This window comes from Vanellus vanellus (assembly GCF_965231255.1).
Source record: "Vanellus vanellus genome assembly, chromosome: 2".
In the NCBI taxonomy this organism is placed as follows: domain Eukaryota; kingdom Metazoa; phylum Chordata; class Aves; order Charadriiformes; family Charadriidae; genus Vanellus; species Vanellus vanellus.
This window is the reverse complement of record NC_138906.1, coordinates 1,375,175-1,398,689: the sequence shown is the minus strand read 5'-3', so window position 1 is coordinate 1,398,689 and position 23,515 is coordinate 1,375,175. Positions and strand designations below refer to the sequence as shown.

At 61.8% G+C, this 23,515-nt stretch overlaps 2 protein-coding genes across 2 annotated transcripts in view; one reads left to right on the top strand and one right to left on the bottom strand.

The window, feature by feature from the left end:
• Nucleotides 1–1,753: 1,753 nt before the first annotated feature.
• PTPN23 (protein tyrosine phosphatase non-receptor type 23) lies at nucleotides 1,754–21,551 on the top strand. The gene is made up of 25 exons (XM_082499002.1): nucleotides 1,754–1,843; nucleotides 4,829–4,903; nucleotides 6,130–6,257; nucleotides 6,880–6,956; nucleotides 8,749–8,798; nucleotides 9,802–9,933; nucleotides 10,350–10,430; nucleotides 11,431–11,562; nucleotides 11,783–11,830; nucleotides 12,127–12,183; nucleotides 12,789–12,847; nucleotides 13,131–13,210; nucleotides 13,428–13,542; nucleotides 13,911–13,976; nucleotides 14,372–14,517; nucleotides 15,639–15,959; nucleotides 16,064–16,218; nucleotides 16,366–16,517; nucleotides 16,827–17,006; nucleotides 17,210–19,397; nucleotides 19,619–19,803; nucleotides 20,052–20,156; nucleotides 20,271–20,409; nucleotides 20,514–20,627; nucleotides 20,707–21,551. The coding sequence occupies exons 1-25, from the start codon at nucleotides 1,760–1,762 to the stop codon at nucleotides 21,223–21,225; spliced, it is 5,388 nt and encodes a 1,795-aa protein (XP_082355128.1). The 5' UTR covers nucleotides 1,754–1,759; the 3' UTR covers nucleotides 21,226–21,551.
• A 128-nt stretch (nucleotides 21,552–21,679) lies between these two features.
• Nucleotides 21,680–23,515, bottom strand: part of SCAP (SREBF chaperone) — a 70,142-nt gene continuing 68,306 nt past the window's right edge. The window contains exon 23 of the mRNA XM_082479169.1: nucleotides 21,680–23,315. Within this exon, the coding sequence (XP_082335295.1) occupies nucleotides 23,070–23,315 (246 nt within the window). The 3' untranslated portion in view covers nucleotides 21,680–23,069. The remainder of the gene's footprint in view (nucleotides 23,316–23,515) is intronic.

The window sequence follows — 23,515 nt, the reverse complement described above, 5'->3', positions numbered from 1 at the left end:
TTCCCATGCCCCAGGTCCCCATGTCCCTGACAGACAGTATCCCGATATCCCCATGTCCTGACGCCCTCATGTCCCAGGTCCAGATTATCCCTGGTACAGTGTCTCCTGACATCCCTGGTTCCCAATGTCCTCATGTCCCTGTGTCTGAGATCCCCTGTGTCCCTGACACACAGTGTTCCAATGTCACCGTGTCCCAAGGTCACTGTGTCCTGATGTTCCCATGTCCTGGGTCCCAGTGTCCCTGACACGTAATGTCCCTATGGCCCTGATGTCCCCGGGCCCCAATATCCCTGACACCCAGTGTCCCAACATCCTTGTGTCCCAAACCAAATGTCCTCACGTCTTTGTGTCCCTGACACCCGGTGTCCCAATGTCACTGTGTCTCCCACGGTCACTGTGTCCTGTTCTCAATATCCCTGACACCTAATGTACCTGTGGCCCCGATGTCCCTGTGTCATTGTGCCCTCATGTCCCGGATCCTGATATCCCTGACAACCAGTGTCCCAATGTCCCTGTGTCCCAGATCCTTGTGTCCCTGACATTCAGTGTGCCAATGTCACTGTGTTCCAAGGTCTCTGTGTCCCAATGTCCCTGATACCAAATGTCCCTATGGCCCAAATGACCTTAAGGCCCTGATGTCCCTGTGTCCTGGTGTCCCCATCCCCCGGGACACCCTGTGTCCCGGATCCTGATGTCCTCATGTCCCTGTGTCCCACATCCTTTTTCCCTGACACCCAGTGTCACCAAGTCCCAAGGTCCCTATGTCCCGGGTCCCAATGTCCCTGACACCCTGTGTCCCCATGTCCTGGATCCCAATATCCCTGACACCCTGTGTCCTCATGTCCCTGTGTCCCAGATCCCCGTGTCCCCGACACTCAGTGTCACTATGTTACCGTGTCCCAAGATCCCCGGGTCCCGATGTCCCCATGTCCTGGGCCCTCATGTCCTGATGGCCCTAAGTGGTCCCAGGTCCTGATGACCCCAACACCCAGTGTCCCAATGTCATCATGTCCCAAGGTCCCTGCGTGCCGATGTCACCGTGTCCTGATGCCCCCCTGGCCCTGATGTCTCCAGGCCCTGATGTCCCTGACACCCTGTGTCCTGATATCACTGCGTTCCAGGTTCTAATGTCCCTATGTCCCAATGGCCTCAATGTCCCATGTCCCCATGTCCCTGACCCCCAGTGTCCCCGGGGAGCAATAAATCGAGTGGATGGACGGGAAAATGGGGATTTTTCCTAGGTGGCAGAAGGTGGCTGCCACCCCGCTGGGATTTGGGAAGCCGCTAATGAGCCAAAGAGCTCATCCTATGCCAGAACTCATCAAATACTTAAATTAATGGGTTATTATAAGAAAAAAGCCCTATCATTATTCTGGGGCCAACCTCGGGCCTGCACCAGGGCCAGGCCTGACTGGGGGCGGCCGTTGCCATGGGAACTGCCTGTCCACACCCCTCCCCGGGGGCGGAGCGTCGCCATGGATACAGCCACCTCCCCCTATCAGCGCGCGAAGCGTCGCCATGGGAACAACCCTCGCCAGGCCTCAGGGGGCGGGGCGTCGCCTTGCCAACAAACCCCGCCTTCAGGAGGCGGGCGGAGCGTCTCCATGGGAACCACGCCCGTGGGGGCGGGGCGTCTCCATGGGAACGGCGCCTCAGGGAGGCGGTACCGGAAGAGGCGGGGCGACGGGAGGACTCGGTTTCCCGTGAGGCCCCGCGCGCGGTTCCGGCGGGCGGGCGGTTCCGGCGGGCGCAGGCCGGGATGGAGGCCGTGCCCCGCATGCCCATGATCTGGCTCGACCTCAAGGAGGCCGGGGAGTTCGCCTTCAACGCCGCCGTCAAGAAGGTGGGGCCGGGGTCGGGGGCAGGCGGCTGGGGCCACCGAGGGGCCCGGAGAGGGGGCGGGAGGGCCCTGTCAGGGGCGGGGCGGGGCCTGTGAGGGAGGGGGAGGTCTGTGAGGGGAAGCAGTGCTTTGAGGGGGTGCGGAGGGGGAGCGTGGGGGTCTGTGAGGGGGAGCAGGCCTTTGGCGGGCGGGGGCTGAGGAGGAGGAGGGGGGTCTCTGTGAGGGGAGACAGTGCTTGGGGGGGTAGGGAGAGGGAGAGGGAGAGTGAGGGTCTGTGAGAGGTGTGTGGGGTCTGTGAGAGAGGGCAGTTCTTGGGGGGGCTGAGGAGGAGAGGGGTTGTCCGTGAGGGGGGGAAGAAAGTCCTTAGGAGAGGCTGAGGAGGGGGAGAGGGGGGTCTGTGAGTTGGGGGAATGCTTGGGGTGGCTGAAGAGGGGAGAGGCGAGGTCTGTGATGTGGGGGAAGTCCTTAGGAGAGGCTGAGGAGGACGAGAGGGGGGACTGGGGGGGGGCAGTGCTTGGGCGGTTCGGGAGGAGGAAAGGGGGTGTCTGTGAGTGGAGGGAATGCTTGGGATGGCTGAAGAGGGGGAGAGGTGAGGTCTGGGGGCAGGGGAAGTCTTTAGGAGAGGCTGAGCAGGGGGGAGGGGAGCTCTGTGAGAGGGGAGAGCGTATGGGGGAGTGGGGAGGGAGACAGAGGAGGTCTGAGGGGTGTGTGGGGTCTGGGGCGGGTGCTTGGGGGAGGGGGAGAGGGGAGTCTGTGTGTGGGGGGGTGTCTGTGAGGGAGGGGAATGCTTGGGGTGTGGGGCAGAGAGTTGTGAGTCAGGGGATCCATGAGGGGTGTGAGGGGCTCTGGGGGAAGGGGGGGGGGCTGTCTGTGTGTGAGGGGAGTGTGGGGCAGGGGGAGGTTGGGGACTCCAGCGGGGGGGTGGGGGAGGGTCTGAGGTGTGGTGAGTCTTGGGGTGCACAGGAAAGGGGAGTGCAGGGGGTGAGGGATTTTTGGGGGGCACTGGTGTGGCAGGGAGCTATATCTGGGGATGGGGGATGCTGTGCGTCAGGGAGTCATGGCCCCCTGGCTTGGCCCCGCTCGCTTTGCTGCCTCCTCGGGTTGCTGAACCTTCCTTAGTGGCTGGGATCGGCGGATGCTGCTGGGATTGGGCAGAGTTTGGGGAAGGGGGAGACCCTGGAGCGGTCCCCATCCTGGGCAGAGCCTTCCCCAGCCACCTCAGGGGCGAGCGGTGAGTTGGCAAGTCCGTCCCCACCACATGTGACTGTGCTGACTCCAGGCTCCCAGTGTTGCAGCCACACTTCCCTGAGTCCTGCTGCCCGATCTGGCCTCTGCCATTATTAATGCTGTGGCGGATGTTGTTAGGAGCCCCAGGCCGGGGATGACTGATCCCTAGCTTCTCCTTTACTTCCAATCTCCTGTAGAAAGAGGGAAGTGAGGAGGGGGGAGCTGGTTCTCCCACTGCCAACAGCTGAGGCTGACTGATTGTCAGTCAATTAAAAGCCCCTGTCCCTTCGTGGCGCCGACAGAGAAAGGTTAAGAGTACGGTGGGTGCAAGGTGATGGGCTCTTTGCCAGTGACCACTGAGGGCCACGGCGGACGTGACCTGCCCTTGCCACCCAGGCAGGGATCAAACTGATGGCTTTAGGGAGGTGAAGTACTTAATTAACCAGCTGTAAACAAGCTCCACCTATGACTGGCGTTTTCTAGTGCCGCCTACGGATGGAAATCATGATTTATTGATGTGGAAGGAGGATGGGGGTGTGTGTGTTTCTCCTGTGTTTGTGTCACCACCCACTTCCCACCCCACTGTTTTTTGGGGACTGGTGTCCTGTCGGACCCCGGCAGCAGTGTTAGCATGGTGGGGATGTCCCTGTGCCAGGAGGAAGGTGTTGCAGGATCGGTGAGCTGAGTCATGCCGTGCCAGCCAGGACAAGGTGCGGCGGCCATTGGCGTGGCTCCGGCCCTGCTGTTGCTTGCCTGCCGGAGCCAGTGGTCCCATGGGGTGACAGAGGGTGTGGGCAGCCTCTCAAATGTCCCCATCCTCCTTTAGCCTGGCAAGCTGCTGGGGTGAATCAAGCCCCTGGTGTCTGCCTGAGCCAGCATAGAGTGGGGCTGCTGGTCCCCAGCTCTCCCTCACAGCTGCTAGGAAGGTTGGATGAATTCCTGCCCGGACCCTTAGAGGATCCAGAGCTGCCCACACTTGGGAAGTGCTACGCTTGCTGACAGCACTGTTATCTGAGGGATCTTAAAACCCTCGCTAGAAGCAGGTTTGGGGAGCTCTATCCCTATGGCTTCCTCCACAGCAGTGGGGAGATATAACTCATCACTGAGTGCCTTTCTCGGGGGTACCGGAGCATTTTTGGCCAAGCCCGGGCTCCAGCTCCATTCTACGGTGACTCAGGAGCCTCCAGCGGGGGCTGCAGCGCCGTGCTGTTCAGTGTCAGCATGCACTAACTTGTTTCATTTCCCTTTTGGCCCTCGCTGTGATGAGCTGCCTTTCTGTGTGACATTCACCCTGATGGGTGCAGGGGCTCTGATTTCATTCATGTACAGAGGGGTATTGGGCATGAATCCGGAGGGACTTCAATTTGGTCTGTCCCGTTCACTGGTTACTCCTCGGGACCTTACAGCTGCCTGATTCCATCTTTTCCACCCCAGTTCTGAGGTCCCCATCAGCTCCTGGCATGTGCCAGATCGGTGCCTGTCCCCTGGCTATTGTCTCTGCAGGACCCTGTGCCCTGGCTTTGCGTTAAGCTGAGGTTCAGCAGGAGCTGGACAAGATTTGGGGGATTTTGGGGGGCAAACAAGCTCCGAACCAGGAGATACAAGGCCCTGAGTCAGTGCGTGCCCCTTCATGCTGCCCTACCTGCCGCGGGGGCTTCTCCTGGACTTCTCTGGAGGGCCACCGGTTGTAGCTCTGGGGCTGAGAAGGTTACTGTTGGTGTTGGACAGGGCCATGTTCTCACTCCTCTCTTCCCCCTCCAGTTTGTTCTGAAGAACTATGGGGAGAACCCAGAGAACTACAATGAGGAGTTGCGGAAGCTGGAGCTGCTCCGGCAGGTAAGCCGGGCTCTGTCCCGAAGTGCTGGCAGCCCCAGTGAGACCTGCCAGAGCCAAACTGGGAGGAGCTGGTTCATCGCCTGCTTTGTGCTCGAGGGTGTGTGTGCCAGCTCCCACCACCTCCTCGGACTGGGGCTGCCCAGCTGCTCTTCTTCCTCACCAGTGGCCCACGGATGAGGCTATCAGCAGCCAGGCCTCATCATGGGCTCCCCAGCTGATTCTGGCTTCCCAAGAAGCATCCTGGGGTTGGATGTTGAGGCTCTGCTGTGCTCGCTTCCCTGGATTTAGGGAGGTTTGTGTTGAATACAAGTTCCTTGTTGGGTGGTTAGGCTGGTGCCTGAGGTCTTCACATGGAATAAATCAGCCCTTCGCTCTCAGTTCCAGAGCCTGAATACTTGTGTTAGTCACTGGGGTCATGAATTTGGGGGCTGCTGAGCTGGTTAGAGATGGCCTCAGCCCCCGGCAGCTGGTAGCTGAGATATGGGTGGTAAAACAGGCTGGAGATGGTCAGAGACTCTCCCCTAGCCGGGACCGGTGCCAGTTTGTGCCGTGCCGTGGTTTAGTAGCGAGGCTGTAAGCCTGACGCACAGGGTGGAGCTGGGGTAACTTGTGTTGCTGGCACTGGGGTGGTCTCACCAGCGGCTCCAAAGCACAGCGGTGGTCTTCCAACAGGCACAGAGGTGGGTGGGTGCTTAAACACCCCCAGTGCAGGTTCTGGGGAACTCTGGCCTCTGCCTGTGGGCTTAACCGTGAAGCAGGAGGTTGGGAAACCTTTCTGGGTTCTCCTGCTCTTCCCTTCCTTATCCCAGCACAGCTTTGCTGTACTAGCGGGTCCTGTGCCCTCTCCAGGACACCTCTGTTTCAGTTGCTCCCAAATTCCCCCTGTTTATTTTGCCCTTAGGAGCCTGTGCTGGGGAGAGCAGAGATTCTTATTCCCTGAACTGGTTGCTCTGGATCCATAAAGTGGCCCCCTCCAGCTTCATTTTTAGGCGCACAGACCTGTTTTTCTAGCTGTGTTACGCAGGTGTTTTCCGTGAGGCCTTGCTCCTTCCTGCAGGGCTGCTTCATCCCGGGGGAGCCAGCCGATGCCCGGCTCTGGCTGTCCCCTCCTGCCTGCAGATCTCACCGCAAATCAGGCAGGCTCTTCTTCCTGCCTGGCACCTTGTGCATGAGCACAATCCTGTCCCCAGAGCAGCCTCCTCTTCCTCTTCCTCTCTCCTCTCCAGAGTGCCGTCAATGTGCCCAGGGACTTTGAGGGCTGCAGCACGCTGCGGAAGTACTTCGGCCAACTCCACTACCTGCAGAGCCGCATCCCCATGGGTGCTGAGCAGGAGGCAGCGGTCCCTATCGCATGGTGAGGAAGAGCTTCCCTGTACCCTGTCACCAGTGTGGGGCTCGGGCATTGCAGATGGGAGGATCGGTTCCCAACAGGAACTTCCTGAAATGCAGAGGCTGACCCAAAACAGCAACTGTTCCCTCTTCCCTGTGCACGTCCCTCACCAGCATCCGATACGCTCCTCCCCGAAGCCCAGCAGCTGCACCTGGGTGGCACTGGGATGTCCTGAGCACCCCTTGGCAAATGGCGTCCTGCTCTGGGGATCTGGCAGAACATCTAAGCCAAGCCGTAAGGCAACACAGTTGGCTCTGAGGAGATGCATGGCAGAGCCGGCACAGTGTCACCATGCAAGGTGACAGTGCTGAGATCCCCTGGGGTGGCAGAGTTGCTTGGCTGTCTGTAAACGGGGTGTCTGTGTGCTTACAAAGCCAAAACAAGCCCACTGCATGGAGACACGCTGTCCCACCAGCTCCCACTGCCTCTGGCACCTTGGTTTGATGTCCAGCATGACACCAGGCAGGAGGGTACCTTCTCCAAACCTCTAAGGGAGCACGTCTCCTGACAAATCCTTTTTGTGGCCTGTGCCCATGAACACCAGTACCTCCATCTACAGCCGGTAACCAGGCTTCTCTCCTCGCAGGACTGAGATCTTCTCAGGCAAGACGGTGACTCATGAGGACATCAAGTACGAGCAGGCGTGCATCCTGTACAACCTGGGTAAGGGCCTGAGGGACCCGCTGCCCTGGGTGTGAGGGATGTCCCTCCTCTCTGCCCAGCCTTCGCTCTGAGCTCCACGTCAGCCTTCCTCGGAGCAGGCAGGCAGCACCACGGCCCGGCTGGTCCCACCAGCAGCCATGGCTCAGCCCGGCTGTGCCTCTTCCCCTCCTCTGTGCTGCCTGCAGAGCTGGGTGCTCAGCGTCAGAGATGCATGAGACGTTGATTTTTGGCTTTTGTCAGAAGCCTCCTCTCCTTTCCTCCTAGTCTCAGCACACCCTGGTCGTGCGCTGCCCTGTGTCTCGGTCAGAGGTTGCACTGACGAGGCTGACTTCGCGTTGTGGCATTGCAAATCACCGACTGGTGAGGGTCGGAAGTGCCCTCTGGAGCTCCCCCAGTCCCACCCCCTGCCAGAGCAGGGGCACCTCCAGCAGTGGCACAGGACACGTCCAGGCGGGTTTGGAATGGCTCCAGAGTGGGAGACTCCCCCACCTCTCTGGGCAGCTGTGCCAGTGCTCTGCCGCCCGCACAGGAGAGAAGTCCCTCCTCATGTCAAGATGGAACATCCTATGCTTAAGTTTGTGCCTGTTCCCTCTTGTCCTGCCACTGGGCACCACTGGAAAAAGACTGTTCCCATCCCCCCGGCACCCTCCCTTTAAGGAGTTATGAGCGCTGATAAGATCCCCCCTCAGTCTTCTCCAGACTAAAAAGCCCCACGTCCCTCAGCCTTTCCTTATAAGAGAGATGCTCCAGTCCCCTCATCATCTCCGTAGCCCTTTGCTGGACCCTCTCCAGCAGTTCCCTATCTTTCTTGACCCGGGGAGCCCCGAACTGGACACAGTGCTCCAGATGTGGCCTCCCCAGGGCAGAGCAGAGGGGGAGGATGACCTCCCTCCACCTGCTGGCCATACTCTGCACAGTTGCAGTTGCACAGGACAGCATCCAGGTGGGTTTGGAATGTCCCCACCTCCCTGGGCAGCCTGTGCCAGTGCTCTGCCATCCTCACAGGAAAGAAGTTCCTCTTCAGGTTTAGGTGGAACTTCCTATGGTCAAGTTTTTTTTGTCACCTCTTGTCCTATCACTGGGCATGCCCTTTCTGGCATGGTGACAGCCACAGTCAGGCTTTTTCCAGCTCATCCAGCACCCCATCTCCTCAAAAGCAGCAAATGGGTGTAAAAGCAGCAAATCTAACCTTTGTCCCCTCTCCCTTGCTCTCCAGCTGTGGCCAATCACAGCTCAGAGTGGGGGTTGTTTTGGTAGCTCCAAAGGGAAGGTGATGCTCAGCCCCTGGACACTTAATGCAGCTGAAAACACTCCCATCCTTGGTGTTGCGGCTGCCCCTTGCGCTGTGGCTCGGGAGCCGATGGCTTTCTCCCAGCCGACCGCGCACAGAGCAAAGCGGTTTAGCTCAAGCTCAGCCCAAGACAGCAGGAGCCGATGCGGTGCCCGGGCCCCTTTCAAGAGTTGGTTGCTCCCTGAAGTTGGTAGAATCACATCTGTTCAACCGTGAGGGTGTTAGAAACTCACTTTTTAATACTGAGGATTTCCAGCCTGGGACTTCCCTGTGCTGAATGACTTGGCATGTGCAGTCTCGCACTGATGCCCTGTGAGATGGGCATCCTGCGTGCCAAGGTTCCCTGCGTCCTGCTGGCACAGAGATCCAGCTGGTTGCCGCCGGTGGCCAACTTGCCACAAATTTAGGCTTCACCACTACAAGACACCCGGTCTCTGGGAGCAGTGCCCGGGGGCTGGCAGGGTGTGCTCGCCCCACTGAGCTGCCGTCCTCTTTCCGCAGGTGCGCTGCACTCCATGCTGGGCGCCATGGACAAGAGAGTGTCCGAGGAGGTAACAATCCCTCAAAACTTTTTTCTCTTCCATGTGGTAACAGCCACAAGCTGGTAGCACCAAGAACTTCTCCATAACCTGGGTTGTTACAAGTGTCTCTACCAGCTCTGGATGTCTGCTGTGACCCAGTATCGCTATAGAGTGTTACAAGGAGCCACCTCCTCCTGGTTGTGTCCCTCCTTGCCCCGTTGTTGCCATCCCTGCTCCAGCGAGGCTCTGCCTGCTTGCCGGCCGAGCTGACCTTCCACCCTCAGCATGTAGGGCCAGGAGGGGAGAGATCTGGCGCAGCTTGGGGTCTGCCTGGCTACAGGAGGTCATCGAGCTGTTTAGAGCCCCGTGAACTCCAGGGACTCATTCCAGCCTTGTGGCAGCTGGTTTTTGGGGTCTCAGGGGAGGCATAGAAAGATACAATGTTCTGGGTTGGAAGGGACCTTTAAAGGCCATCTAGTCCAATGCTCCTCCCATGGGTAGGGACACTTTCCACTAGATCAGATTGCTCAGATTCCTGTCCAACCTAGCCTGGAATGTTTCCAGGGATGGAGCATCCACCACCTCTCTGAGCAACCTGGGCCAGTGTCTCACCACCCTCACAGTTAAGAATTTCTTCCTGATACCTCATCTAAATCTCCCCTCTTTCAATTTAAAAGCATTCCCCTTTGTCCCATCGCTCCCTTCCCTGATCCAGAGTCCTTCCCCAGCTTTCCTGGAGCCCCTTTAGGCCGGAGCCTTCTCTTCTCCAGGCTGAACAACCCCAACTCTCCCAGCAGAGGGGCTCTAGCCCACAGATCATTTTTTGTGGTATGAGCAGTGTGGGGAACATCTGACCCCACTGAACTGGGGTTTATCACCCTAACGCCTCCGTGTGAAAGGAGGTCACTGCTTCTCCAGTCTGGCTGATTCTCCATGAATCACATCTGGCAGCACCTGTCTATGGACATCGGCTGTCTTGGTGTGCATGGAGGAGGGCTGCGCGTGCCTGACACGTGTTCTTCTGTCCGCTCAGGGCATGAAGGTTTCCTGTACCCATTTCCAGTGTGCTGCCGGGGCGTTTACCTACCTGCGGGATCACTTCCCCCACTCCTACAGCGTAGACATGAGCCACCAGATCCTCAACCTCAACATCAACCTCATGCTGGTAGGAACTGGGTTCTGCCTCCACCGGGGCACTGGTCACACTGGGATAGCTCTGTGCATGCCTTGGGAGGAGGTGCCGCTTAAATGGTCAGAGCTGAGCGAGACATGACCCCCAGTGCTCCACAGGGGGTTTGTTGTTTGTAGGGTTGGGGTTGCTGTAGGCAAGAGGGGCTCCCTCCTGTGGGACGGAAGGAGGTTTTGGGAAGCAGTGGGGAAAACGGGAGGCGCTGTGCTGTGCTGCTCGTCCTGGGCTGTTCAAATGTCCCTCGGGGTTGGTGTTTACTGTGCTCTATGACCCCTCAAGAAGGGCTGTAGCTGTTGGGTCCTGCCAGGAGACGTGGCCTGGCACAGGATTGGATACAGGGGGATGTCCCAAGGTATAGGCGATACTGAATATTCCCCTCCTGTCTTTGGCAGGGCCAGGCGCAGGAGTGTCTCCTGGAGAAGTCCATGCTGGACAACAGGAAGAGTTTCCTCGTGGCCCGGATCAGCGCCCAGGTGAGCTCCAGGGCAATCTCTGCTGTGCTGAACTCCGGCCCCTTCTGCCTCAGCACTTGCTGTTCCCAGCACAGCCCTGATCCCATGTGGGATTGGGAGCTTGGGGAGGTTGTCCTGGATCCAGCACAGTGTCAGTGCAGTCAAACAGTGGTACGGGGTGCTGCTGTCACCTTGGGCTGTGAGCACAACCACCAGCTCCTCAAAGGAGAGTGTAAGATGCTCTAGAGGGACAGGATGCCATCGAGAGGGACCTGGACAGGCTGGAGAGGTGGGTCAGTGTGAACCTCATGAGGTTCAACAAGGCCAAGTGCACGGTCCTGCACATGGGTGGGGGCAACCCCAGGTGTCCCTCCAGTCTGGGGATGGAGGGATGGAGAGCAGCCCTGCTGAGAAGGACTTGGGGGTGCTGGGGGGGTGCAAAGCTGTCCATGAGCTGGCAATGTGCACTGGCAGCCCAGCGAGCCCCCGGCATCCCGGGCTGCATCCCCAGCAGCGTGGCCAGCAGGGAGAGGGGGGGATTGTCCCCCTCTGCTGTGCTGTGCTCTGGGGAGAGCCCCCCGCAGTGCTGCCTCCAGCTTGGGGGCCTCAGCACAGGAGAGACATGGAGCTGGTGGAGCGGGGCCAGAGAAGGCTCTGGAGATGATCACCTCCACCCTGGAGGTGTTCAAGGCCAGGTTGGACAGGGCTTTGAGCCATGTGGTCTGGTGGGAGGTGGGGCTTGGAACAAGATGATCTTTAAGGTCCATTCCAACCCAAACCATTGTGTCCAACCCTCTGTGTGGGGTAGGTTTATCATGGTGATGTCAGTAGTCCATCGCTGTGACCCGAAATGCGTCTGGGAGTTTCCCACCAGCCGTTTTGCTGTGCTGACTGGGTGATCTGAGGCCTTGAGGCACAAGCGCTGGTGCCGGTGAATCCTCCTTTCCTTTGCTGCTCCCAGTTCCACCTGGGATCCGGCTTTCTGGGGGGAGTTTCCAAGCACCCATCCGTCTCTCTGTAGGTGGTGGATTATTACAAAGAGGCCTGCAGGGCGCTGGAGAACTCGGAGACAGCCTCGCTGCTGGGAAAGATCCAGAAAGACTGGAAGAAGCTGGTTCAAATGAAAATCTATTATTTTGCTGCTGTGGCCCATGTGAGTGGGGACACCAACTGGGGGGCTGCTTAGCTGCGATGGGGGGACCTGCCCTTTGCTCCCACCCCAGCTTGGGCTGCTCACACCTGCCGTGGAGTGGTGCACACCACAACACGACCGACGAAGGGGCTTTGGCTGCTCTGTGGGGTTTTCTTGCCCTTTTCAAAGATCTACCTTGAGTTAAGGAGCTCTGACACCACCGATGTGTGTTTTCTTGCAGCTGCACATGGGAAAACAGGCCGAGGAGCAGCAGAAGTTTGGGGAAAGGGTAAGCAGAGCTGTGTCAGTCCATCCCATCCAGTCCAGGCTCTGGATTGCGGTCTTGTCCTGGGAGGGTTGAGTCCTGGAAGAGATTGTCATGCCTAGTGACAGTGGCTATCCTCAGCTCTGGGGACATAAGTGTGTCAACAATGATGTCCTGCCTCCTGCCAGCGTTTCTGGGTGTTCTCAGAAAGCCCCCTTACGCTGTAGGAAGCTGCGGCCCTCGGGGATGGGTGGTGGTGTTCCTGTGCAACGCAAGGGCGCCTACTTCAGTGCCAAGCCTAATTCCTGGTCTCTCTGCAGGTCATCTACTTCCAGAGCGCTCTGGATAAACTCAACGAAGCTATCAAGCTGGCAAAGGTGCGTTGCTGCTCCGTCTGGTCACACTAATTGGGTTTTTTGTTGCTGTGCTCAGGCCAATGGGATGCCAGACTGAGAAGATGACAACTGGTGTCAGCTTAAAAGTTTTTCTTGCCGATGAGTAGGTTGGCATACCTGTGCTGGCTTCCCAAAGCATCGCTTTGCTTCCCTCTGGGACATCCAGCCAAGCCCAAGGCTCTGGGATCTATTGGCTACTTGGTCTACCAGGGTTTTAGGGGGGAATTGGTTTGGTTTTAATCGTTCAGGGTCATGTGGACAGCTCCAGAAGGGCCGTGGGTCTGCAGAGCTCAGCCCTGCCGCCTTGGTGGGCACCCCACAGAGCCCCTGGTGCTGGTGCTGCCGTGCTCGGGAAACCGAGGACAGCCCCGTGGCAGGGTCGGCATGTGAAAACAGGGACACGGTGGATTTGGGGCTGCTTGCAGGCATCTCTGTTCCTTTATGGGGCACAAGGGGAGATGGCTGGAGAGGCTGCTGCTGGCTCCTGGGCACGCTCGGGCTGTGGCTGTGGCACCCAGGGCTGCGGTCGGCCGCTGTGGCAGCAATACCCACTCCCTGCCTGTGCTAACTCGCTCTCATCTCTGCAGGGCCAGCCCGAAACCGTCCAGGAAGCCCTGAGATTCACCATGGATGTGATCGGTGGCAAGTGAGTCCGTGCACAGGGCACCCCTGGGCGTGACCGTCCTCCTTCTCTGTGGGTCAGAAAGGCCTGGTGGCCGCAGCAGTCGTGCCCAATGTCCCCTGAGGCACAGAGCCAAGCACCCTGTGCTGCCTGAGGCTCTCGGGACGTGTGGCTGCCGTGGAACTTGGGTTTTGCTCTCCATGGAGCGAGCCCAAGAGATCCAGGACCTGACCCCACCAGGAGTGAGCTCAGGGAGCCGGGAATGCTGTCTGCTCCTCACCAACACGGCATCGCTTCTTTTTTCTAGGTACAATTCAGCCAAAAAGGACAATGACTTCATCTACCACGAAGCTGTGCCCGCGCTGGACACCCTGCAGTCTGTGAAAGGTGAGGATGGGCAGTGCCCTCTCCTGCCAGCTTGGTGGGAGGGGGACACAAACACCGTGACACACGGCAGATCTACGGGACCCCTGGGGCTGGTGGGGCTTCATCCCCCATCTCTGGGGATCTGCCAGGAATGAAGGTGCTGAGTGGGAGGACCCATCTTGGAAACAATCAGTTCCCCGTGGAGGTTTCAGGCATGTGTTCTGTCTTCGACCCCCAGGTGCCCCGTTGGTGAAAGCCCTCCCCGTCAACCCCACGGATCCGGCTGTCACTGGCCCCGATATATTTGCCAAGCTGGTGCCCATGGCTGCCCACGAGGCCTCTTCCCTGTACAGGTGTGTCCTGGGACATGGCATGGGTGGGCACAGCTCCGGCCGGAGCAGGACAGCCACGCAGATCTTCAGCACTGAGCTCAACAAGGAGCCGGTGCCCCGGCTCAGCTTCTCTGCAGGCTGAAGGGAGCTGGAGGGCACCAAACCAGCCGTGGTGGTTTCCTTGGGGAACCACCAGCGTTCCTGAGTTGTCCTCGTGTCTGGCTCCTGTCCAGTGTCTCTCCTGGCATCTGGAGCTTCCCTTCCAGCCTCAAAGGGATGGATGACGCTCTGGCTAATTCCCGCATGGCTCAAAGCACTTGTGACTTACAGTGGAGGTTTCCCTACTCCTGTCACAGCACTAAAGGATTTTTTTTTGTCCTCCATCGCAGCGAGGAGAAGGCCAAACTGCTGAGAGATATGATGGCGAAGATCGAAGCCAAGAACGAAGTGCTGGAGTACGTGTGGGCCATACCTGAACGGGGCCCCGGCCAATTCCTCCCCGCTGGAGACCCAAGCAGCAGTGGGGGTTCCCTTGCACAGGGATGTCCCAATTATCCCCTCGCCGGGTTTCCCACCCTGGCGTTGACGGGAACGCAGACGTCCCTGGTCTGTTACCCTCACGCTGAGCACTGTCAAGTCACAGTTTGCCCAGCTCTGGGGCAGACCCCGTCCCCCAGCGGGTTTCAGTCCTGACGACTGGTCCCCAAATTCACCCTGCGGCTTTGCTGAGGCCATCGGGGGCGATGCTGCCCTGCTGTGCCCCGAGCTGGCCACGGTTTGGGATGGGGGGACCTGCAGGGAGGCGGAGGGGGCTCTGCCATCGCTCAGGGGTTTGTTCTCCTGCTTGTAGCCAGTTCATGGACTCCATGCAGCTGGACCCCGAGACCGTGGACAACCTGGACATGTACAGCCACATTCCCCCCATCCTGATGGAGAAATGTGCCGCGCTCAGTGTGCGCCCCGACACCGTCAAGAATCTCGTCCAGTCCATGCAGGGTAAGGACACAGGGACATATGGCGTGTGGGGGGACACACTGGGGATGTCTGGGCTGTCCCTGGGGACAGGCGTGCTGCTTCCTCCCAGGTCTTGGTGCTGGGAACGGCAGCTCCGATGATTTGCCGATATAAATTCCTGAAGCTCAAAGCATTTTTTTCCTCTTGGCCAGTTGTGGGGGATGCTGCTTCCTCGCAGGTGAGGCCAGCTGTCACCCCACTGGTGGCTGCGGCCCCCCGTGCCGTTCCTGGGGGCTGCAGCCAAGGGCGTTAGTGCTGCCCGGAGGAGCCTATTGTGGGCATCTCCCAAGCACAAACAAGCCCAAGAGCCAGCAATGTGCCCTGGTGGCCAAGAAGGCCAATGGCATCCTGGGGGGCATCAAGAAGAGTGTGGCCAGCAGGTGGAGGGAGGTCATCCTCCCCCTCTGCTCTGCCCTGGGGAGGCCACATCTGGAGCACTGTGTCCAGTTCGGGGCTCCCCGGGTCAAGAAGAACAGGGAACCGCTGGAGAAGGTGCAGCAAAGGGCTACAAAGATGATGAGGGGACTGGAGCATCTCTCTAATGAGGAAAGGCTGAGGGACGTGGGGCTTTTTAGTCTGGAGAAGAGAAGACTGAGGGGGGATCTTATCAACGCTTAAAGGGAGGGTGCCGGGGGATGGGAACAGTCTTTTTCCAGTGGTGCCCAGTGGCAGGACAAGAGGGGACGGGCACAAATTTGACCATAGGAAGTTCCATCTAAACCCGAGGAGGGACTTCTCTCCTGTGCGGGCGGCAGAGCACTGGCACAGCTGCCCAGAGAGGGGGGGGGAGTCTCCCACTCTGGAGCCGTTCCAAACCCACCCGGACGTGTCCTGTGCCACTGCTGGAGGTGCCCCTGCTCTGGCGGGGGGTGGGACTGGGGGAGCTCCAGAGGGCCCTTCCAACCCTGACCAGTCCGGGATTCTGTGAACCCAGCACCCAGGTGCTCAGGCTGTTACATCCTTCCCTCCTCTGCTCACCCACAGCCGGATTTATTCCTTGGGCTGCTGTATCGATTCTTGGCTTCAGGCTTGGAGCAGGCAGGGGCTAGGAGAGCTCACAGCAGGTTCAGCTCTTTGCCAACTGCTGCGTCTCTCCTGTGCAGTGCTCTCTGGAGTCTTCACCGATGTGGAGGCTTCCCTGAAGGAGATCCGAGACCTCCTTGAAGAGGACGAGGCTCAGGAGCGGAAGCTGCAGGAGCTGCTCGGGAAGGTCCCACTGTCCCAGGGGTCCCCTCCACCGCTGTCCCCAGGGCTGGCCGAGGTCAGCAAGGAGTGCTCCAAGTACATGGAGGTGCACCAGAAGGCCAGCTTCACCAACACCGAGCTCCACAAAGCCATGAACCTGCACATTGGCAACCTCCGCCTGCTCAGCGGGCCGCTGGAGCAGGTCCGGGCTGCACTGCCCTCACCCGCCTTGACCGAAGGTGAGTGGTGCTGTGCACCAGGTCGGGTCTCGCTGTGCCCTGGGGGGGGGCTGGCCGAGCTCGGCGGGGTCTGGTGTGGCCACTCAGCCCTCCCTGTCCCCCAGATGACAAGCAGGTACTGCAGAACCTGAAGCGAATCCTAGCCAAGGTGCAGGAGATGAGGGACCAGCGGACATCCCTGGAGCAGCAGCTGCGTGAGATGATCCAGAAGGATGATATCACCACCTCACTGGTCACCACCGACCGCTCTGAGATGAAGGTGGGTGCCAGCTGCTGTGTTTGGGGTATCCCCTTTGTGTGCCACACGTCCCAGTCAGGGCTGCAGGAAGAGCTCTGCCCTGTCCCAACCTACCCCTGAGCCTCCCCAGCCGCGTGCTGCCCCTCAGATTCTCCTCTTTCTCCGCAGAAACTCTTTGAGGAGCAGCTGAAGAAGTATGACCAGATCAAGGTCTACTTGGAGCAGAACCTGGCTGCTCAGGAGAATGTCCTGAAGGCCCTGACGGATGCCAATGTCAAATATGCAGCTGTGCGCAAGGCCCTCGCAGAAGTGGAGCACAAGTGAGTCGTGTGGGTGGCCAGGGTCAGGGTCGGCGAGTATTCCCCAATGGGGTCTGGGTGCCCCGGTGGGGTCTGGGTGCACAGGAACAGCCCTCAGTGACCTCAGGGAGAGATGTGGGGTCACTACCGGCTTCTCTAATCTGTCCCTTGTCACGTTCAACTGCTGGGAGGCCACTGATGGCTATTTGTCCTGCCCCTGGTGCCTGTCCCAGGTGGGCGCTAGTGGGTTCCCCAGGTCCCAGGAGCAGGAACACCCAGCTTTGGCCTGGCGTTACATCCCCGCTCAGCCTGTCTGTCCCATCTCCCCAGGTGGAACACCACCGTCCAGACCTTGGTGGCCTCCTATGAAGCCTACGAGGACCTGATGAAGAAATCGCAGGAGGGGAAGGACTTCTACACTGACCTGGAGGGCAAAGCCACCAAACTGCTGGAGAAAGCCCGGGCCGCCTGCCAAGCTGCCGAGGCCAACAGGCAGCAGATCTTGGAGAAGTAGGTGGTGTCATGCCCGTCGCAGAGACGCGTGTCGTGGGCTGGAGGGGATGTAAAGCCGGGGTTGGGGTCCCCAGTGTGACACCCCCCGGGAGGCGGGCAGCACCTTTGGGTGATGGGCTGTGGCTCGAGGGTTTGCCTTTGGTGCGGTGCCCCACGGGGAGGTGGGCAGCCCCGCGCTGAGCCCTGCTGCCTCCCGGCAGGGAGATGAAGAAGCAGCCGCCCCCTCGGCCCACGGCCCCCAAACCCGCCCTGCAGAAGAAGCCGCTGGAGCTGGAAGCTGGTGGGCTGGACGCCGGTGACCTGCCGCTGCTGGGCTCCCTGGTGCTGCCGGAGCTACCGGAGCTGCCGGAGGAGCTGCGCAGCCTGCCACCTGACGTACTAGCCAGCCACCTGGCCCGCCTGCCACCCAACACACTGGCCGCCCTGACCACCGGCCTGCGGCCCCCCGAGCCCTTTTTGCCGGCGGCCAGGATGGCCAGCGCCCCGCTGCAGCCCTTTGCCCCTGCCCGCTTCCCGGGGCCCCCCGTCCTCCCCGGGCACTACCGTCTGCCGGCAGCGCCCACCTCGGCGCCGGGACCCTTTCCCCCTGGCGGGGGGGTCCCGGGGCAGCTCCTGCAGCCCTCTGCTCCGCAGGGGGCCGGTCCCCCACAAAGCTCAGCCCCAGCCGCTGCCCCCCAGCTCTTCCCGGCCGCCCCGCTGATGCGAGCCCCGGTGCAGCCTGGCTTCGTGGGGCCCCACGTTCTTCCCCCACGCTCGTCCCCGCAGCACGGCCCCCTGCCTGGCTCTGCTCCCACTGCGTCCTATGGCCTGGGCCAGCCGGGGGTGCCTGCACCCGGCCCCCTCGCACCCCCTGCCCTGGGGCCAGCACCCATGGGTGCCCAGCCACCGGCGGGTGGCCCCGAGCCGGCCCCAGGCACCCGGCCAGCCACCACCACGGTGGATAGCATCCAGGCCCCCATCTCCAGCTGCACCGCTCCCCCACGGCTCCCCATGCCCCCAGGCCCCTTCCTGGCTCCGCAGCGCTCGGGGGGGCCCCCTGCCCCCTTCCCCTATGCCCAGGGGGGGCTGCAGCCCTTCAGGCAGCCGGCACAGCACCCCTTCCCCCCCGGGCAGCACCCGCATGCCTTCACCCCCGCAGCGCAGCTCCAGCCAGGCATGGAGATGCCGGCTCGGCCCCAGGGCCCCCAGCAGTTCCCCCCAGCCCCCTTTCTCCCCCCGGGGAGAGCCCAGGTCCCCCTGCAGTACCAGCCGCCTGCCCGGCCCCCGCTGCCCCCCACCCAGCCCCAGTTTGCCCAGCAGCCCTTCACCAGCCCTGGGGGGCAGCCCCCACTTACCCCCCAGCTCTACCAACTCCCCGGGCAGGACAAGCTGCCCCCGCAGGGGCTCCCCACCGCCACAGGGGCTCTGCCCTTCCCCAGGGCCCCTGGCCAGAGCGGTCCCCCCCTGCACGCTGCTTTGGGGGGGCTGCAGCCGGTCCCCACCAGCTCCCCCGCTCTGCCTTTCTGCCCCAGCTCTGCCCCCCCCAGCAGCCAGATCCCCCCCGGCACCATGGCCCTGGGCCCCCCCCAGCACGCCCCCACCAGCCAGGCTGCCCCCCACCACGTCCCCCCCTCTCCCAGCCCCGGCCTGAGCCAGATGCCGGGCACGGTGGTGGTCCAGGGTCCCCTCGTCCCCTCCCCGGCCCCCTCCCCGCAGCCGGCTTTGCCCATGCAGCCCCCGGCGCTGGTGCCCGGGCCACAGAGACCCCCTCCCTCATTGACGCCAGGCACAGCCCCGCTCCCCCAGGGCCCCGGCGAGGTCCCCTTCCAGCGGCAGAGCTCCTCCACCGACGACCTCCTGTCCTCCAGCCCTGAGAGCCAGCACGGTGGCTCCAAGGCAGCTGTTGGCCAACCCCTGCTGCAGCCCACCAAGGCTGACGCCAAGGAGGGGCAGAAGCCCAAGGCAGTGCAGCTGATTGAGAATGATCCCTATGAGAAGCCGGAGCGTGTCCTGCGGCTGCTGGCGGAGCTCGACCGCTTCCGTGGGCTGGTGGAAAGGCTGGAGCACCCAGGGCCTGGCGGCGGCACCGAGCTGGACACCATCTGGAAGGAGCTGCAGGACGCCCAGGAAAGGGACGCCCGGCAGCTCTCCATCGCCATCGCCCGCTGCTACTCCATGAAGAACCGGCACCAGGACATCATGCCCTATGACAGGAACCGCGTCGTCCTCCGCTCGGGCAAGGACGACTACATCAACGCCAGCAGGGTGGAGGACCTCTCACCTTACTGCCCCACCATCATCGCCACCCAGGCCCCGCTGCTGGGCACCGCTGCTGACTTCTGGCTGATGATCTACGAGCAGAAGGTCTCTGTCGTCGTCATGCTGGTGTCAGAGCAGGAGCTGGACAAGGTAGACCCTTCCCTAGTAGAGCTGGCTGCAGCAGGGCTCGCCACAGCCACCAGGGACGGGACTGCAGCGTCCCTTACCCCTCCTGGTGCCCGTTACCCTCTCCTTGTGCTCTGGTGTCCCTGGTGGGGACCAGGGAGGGGCAGGAGGGTCCCCACAGGGAGGTGGTCTCCCTGGGCAGGGTGTTACAGCTTCTGACGGTGCGTCCCGTTCCCTCCCCGCAGCAGAAGGTACTGCGGTACTTCCCCCCGGAGCGGGGCCAGCCCATGGTGCAGGGACCCATAACCCTCATCCTCACCAGCCTGAAGGTCGCCCCCACCCACGTGGAGAGGATGATCACGCTGCAGTACCGTGACCAGAGCCTCAAGCGCACCGTCATCCATCTCCAATTCACCTCCTGGCCGGAGCTGTATGGCACTGGGGGGTCCTGGGGTGGGGGGGAGGGTGGGGACAGGCATGGGCGTCCTGCTGCAGCTGGGGGAGGGGACCCAGCTGGGGCTCCATGGAACCCTGAACTGCTGCTCCCCTGTGGGGGACCTCAGCCCTAGTGCAGGGAGGGTGTTGGGGGCAGCACTGACCCCTCTTGGGGGGGTTGAGAGTGGGATACCCTCCCAAATGAGTGTTTCCCCCTGCTAATTAGTGTGTTCCCTTCCCCAGGGGCCTGCCCGACAGCAAGGGGAGCCTCCTGCGCTTCATCCAGGAGGTGCACGGCCACTACCTGCACCAGCGCCCACTCCACACCCCTGTCGTCGTCCACTGCAGGTGAGCAGAGCTCGGGGAGGGGAGGAGACTCCTGGGGGCTAGGGCTGGGGGGGGGTTCCCCCCCCCTCGGGCCCATCACAGCTTGGGGGGGTATCTGGGGGTGTCTCTCCGCAGCTCTGGGGTGGGCCGCACTGGGGCCTTCTGCCTGCTCTATGCGGCCATGCAGGAGGTGGAGGCCGGCAATGGCATCCCCGACCTGCCCCAGCTGGTGAAGCGGATGCGGCAGCAGCGCAAGCACATGCTCCAGGAGAAGGTAGGGAGGCTGTGGGGAGGGGGCTGGAGCCCCCCCCGGGGCTGTGGGCTGATGCTCATAGGGGTGACTCACCCTGTCCTCCTCCTCCTCCTTCCCCCTTGCAGCTCCACCTCAAGTTCTGCTATGAGGCTGTCTTGCTGCACGCCGAGCAGGTGCTGCACCGCCATGGTGTGGGTGCCCCTGCTGTCCCCAAGGCCACCAACAGTGCCTCCCCCAAGGTGGGTGCAGGGTCAGGGGGTGCTGGTGGGGTGGGGGGATTCTGCAATCCCCAGGGCTCATGGGGCCTCTCTCCCACAGCTCTACTTCCACCAGGACCCCCAGGACCTGGTCCTGGGGGGGGACATGCCCATCAGCTCCATCCAGGCCACCATCGCCAAACTGAGCATCAAGCCGGCAGGGGTCAGCGGGGAACCCGATCCCGCCCCCTCATTGCTGGATGCGGCTGAGACAGAGGTGATGCCAGTGCTGCCCGACAGCATTACAGATGGCATTGGTGCCCCAGAGCCCTCCCCACCGGGGCCACCCCTCCCCGAGCCGCCCGGTGACCCTGAGAGCAGCAACCACGTGGTGGAGAGCCCCGAGCCACCCGGAGGGGAGCTGGTGCCCCCCCCTGTCGCCCCCCCCTCCTCCTCGCTGGAGCTGCTGGCCTCCCTCACACCTGAGGCCTTCAGCCTGGACGCCTCCCTCAAGGGCAAGCAGCGGATGAACAAGCAGAACTTCCTCCAGGCACAAACGGGTGAGGGGCTGCGGGGGCCCCGGCCCAGTGACGACCCCCTCAGCATGCTCGACCCGCTCTGGACACTCAACAAGGCGTGAGTGAGGGGCAGGAGGGTTCTGCCCCTGTTCCCCTAGACCCAGCACTACAGCCCCACTACCCCCACCACCTGCAGATGCTGTCCCCCCTCCCCCCCAGTCACCCCAGTTTGGGGGGGGGGGGGGGGGGGGAAGTACCCCAGGCAGGGGTGGATGGGGCACCCCCGGGGTGGGGTGCACTGGGGGGGGGTGGGTCTGCCTTCCCCTACACCCCCCCCAGTCCCTCTGCTTTGTACAGGTGTAACATTGGCAGGTGCCACATTATTTGACTCCAATTAGAACTGATTTTTTCAGCTCTTTGCTACTAAAATAAAAGAGTTTGATCTGCAGCTGCTGGGGGGGCGCTCTCACTCCCTGCCCTGCCCTTGGCCATGGCTCTGGGGGGGCCCGGGGGGGCTGTGAGGGAAGGTGGTGGGTGCAGGAGGGAGCTGGGCAGCGGCGCATCCAGGCTTGGGTTAGTTCCGTTTAATGGAGGTGTCCTCATACACGTTATAAAACACGATCTGGTACAAAAAGCGTCCCCTGTACAGTACAAAGCGTACAGCTGGGCTAAGGCCACCCGAGGCAGAGGGGGGGGGGCCGGGCAGGGGCTGCCCCATGGCTCCCCGAGGGAGCACCCCCACCTTGGGTCCCTCCAGGGCCTCCCCGCCTGCCCCTACAATCACCAGGATTCAATTTAACAGACGTCATCGGCGTTTACTTGAGGGAAGAGAGCGCTGGAGGAAGGTTCAGCGCTGGGGGAGAAGCCCCGTGCCTGGGGGCACCACCAGCCCTGAGCCCTCCTGGCTCCCCCCTGCGTCAGTCCGGCCGTCCCCCCTCACCCCAAGGGCCTTTCTCCCCTTTTCCCGCAGGGAGGTTGGGGCAAGGGCTGCAGGCCTGACCTGAGAAAAGCCTCCTCTGGCCCCGCAGCGGGAGGAAGAGGAGGAGGAGGAGAAGGTGCTATTGCTGCAAACTGAGGGAAGGAGCAAGGCAGGAAGGGTGGCTCTGCCACGGCGGCTTGGTGGAGCAAGGGCGGGCGCTGCTCCCGCGCTCTCCTGCCATAATAAATAAATATATACAGCATATAAATAAATAGGGCAGGGACTGCCGCGGCACACAGCCCGCGCTCTAAGGCACATGGAGGCCAAAGCCAAGTGCCCAGGCGGGCTCAGCCCCATCCTTCCCCCGGTGGGACTCCTGCCTCCCCGAGGGCTGGTGACCCCCAGCTGCTCCCCTCTGGCTGGGGGCTTGCGCTCATGGCTGCTGCCGGGCCAGGCCAGGGCTGCAGGGTGTGCTCGGTGCCCCAGGAGCAGGCATTGGGGTGGGATGGCCGCTGCAGGGTGTCCTGCAGGCCCTGCTGCCCACCACAGCCCCACTCCAACCCCACTATACTGAGGGCTGGGAACCTGCAGAGATGGGGCTGGGTCCAGCTCAGCTCAGCTCCCACAGGGCACCAACACTCCTCCAGCACCCGCTGCCGTTGCTCAGTCTCCCCATACAGCTCTGGGGAGCCGCCGCCACCACCACCACACACTGTCCCCTCCCGAGCAGGGTGCCAGAGCAGAGGTCAGCGGTCCATCCCTGCAGCACACCCCCCCCAAAAGTGTCCCTCCCCTCCCCGGGGACTGTTGCACCTCTGGGGAGCCCCAGCGACTGTGCGGAAGATGCTGGAAACGGGGAGGAGGGCTCAGGCCCTGCAGACTGTTGGGTGACAAGAGTCCAGTTTACGAGGAGGGAGGGTGACAGAGGCGATGGAGCTGGTGTCCCTGTCCCTGCACCCGCAGCGCTGCTCTCAGTGAAGGAAGGGGCCCGGGTGCCCCGTCCCACCTGCCTCGCTCAGCCCTGGCTCCAGCGCCTGCCCCTCCTCCTCAGTCCAACTTCTCCAGCACCGAGGGCACGTAGACCAGGCTGAGCTCGCTCCCGAAATTGCAGACGATGGCGGCGTTCTCCAGGACGAGGATCTGCCGGGCGGGCTGCGACTCATTGCTCTTCCCCAGATAGACGGTCTGGAGCAGGTCGCCGTAGCCAATGTCCCAGAAGGAGACGCAGCCCTGGCCTCCTGTCACCAGCAGGTTGTCGGAGATCACGCCCAGGCTGGCGCCGCAGCCCATCTCCTGCGTGCAACAAGAGCATGTCAGCGAGCCAAGCCCACAGCAGGAACTCCTCCGCAGCAGCCTGCCCGTGCCATGCTGGCAGCCGGCCCTTGCCGTGGCGGGGAAGAGGCCATTTAGCTGCAGCCCCTCTGCCAGCCCGGCCCCGCGGGCACACACGTGCTGGAATGGGGCCACAGAGCCTTGCAGTGGGACGGTGCGGT

Excerpts from the sequence above, each read along its gene's own strand:
- PTPN23 (XM_082499002.1), top strand. The coding sequence starts at position 1,760 with ATGGAGGCCGTGCCCCGCATGCCCATGATCTGGCTCGACCTCAAGGAG. Across the intron at positions 4,904-6,129 it reads AGCTGGAGCTGCTCCGGCAG|AGTGCCGTCAATGTGCCCAG; the intron begins GTAAGCCGGGCT and ends TCTCCTCTCCAG. Across the intron at positions 13,543-13,910 it reads GAGGCCTCTTCCCTGTACAG|CGAGGAGAAGGCCAAACTGC; the intron begins GTGTGTCCTGGG and ends CCTCCATCGCAG.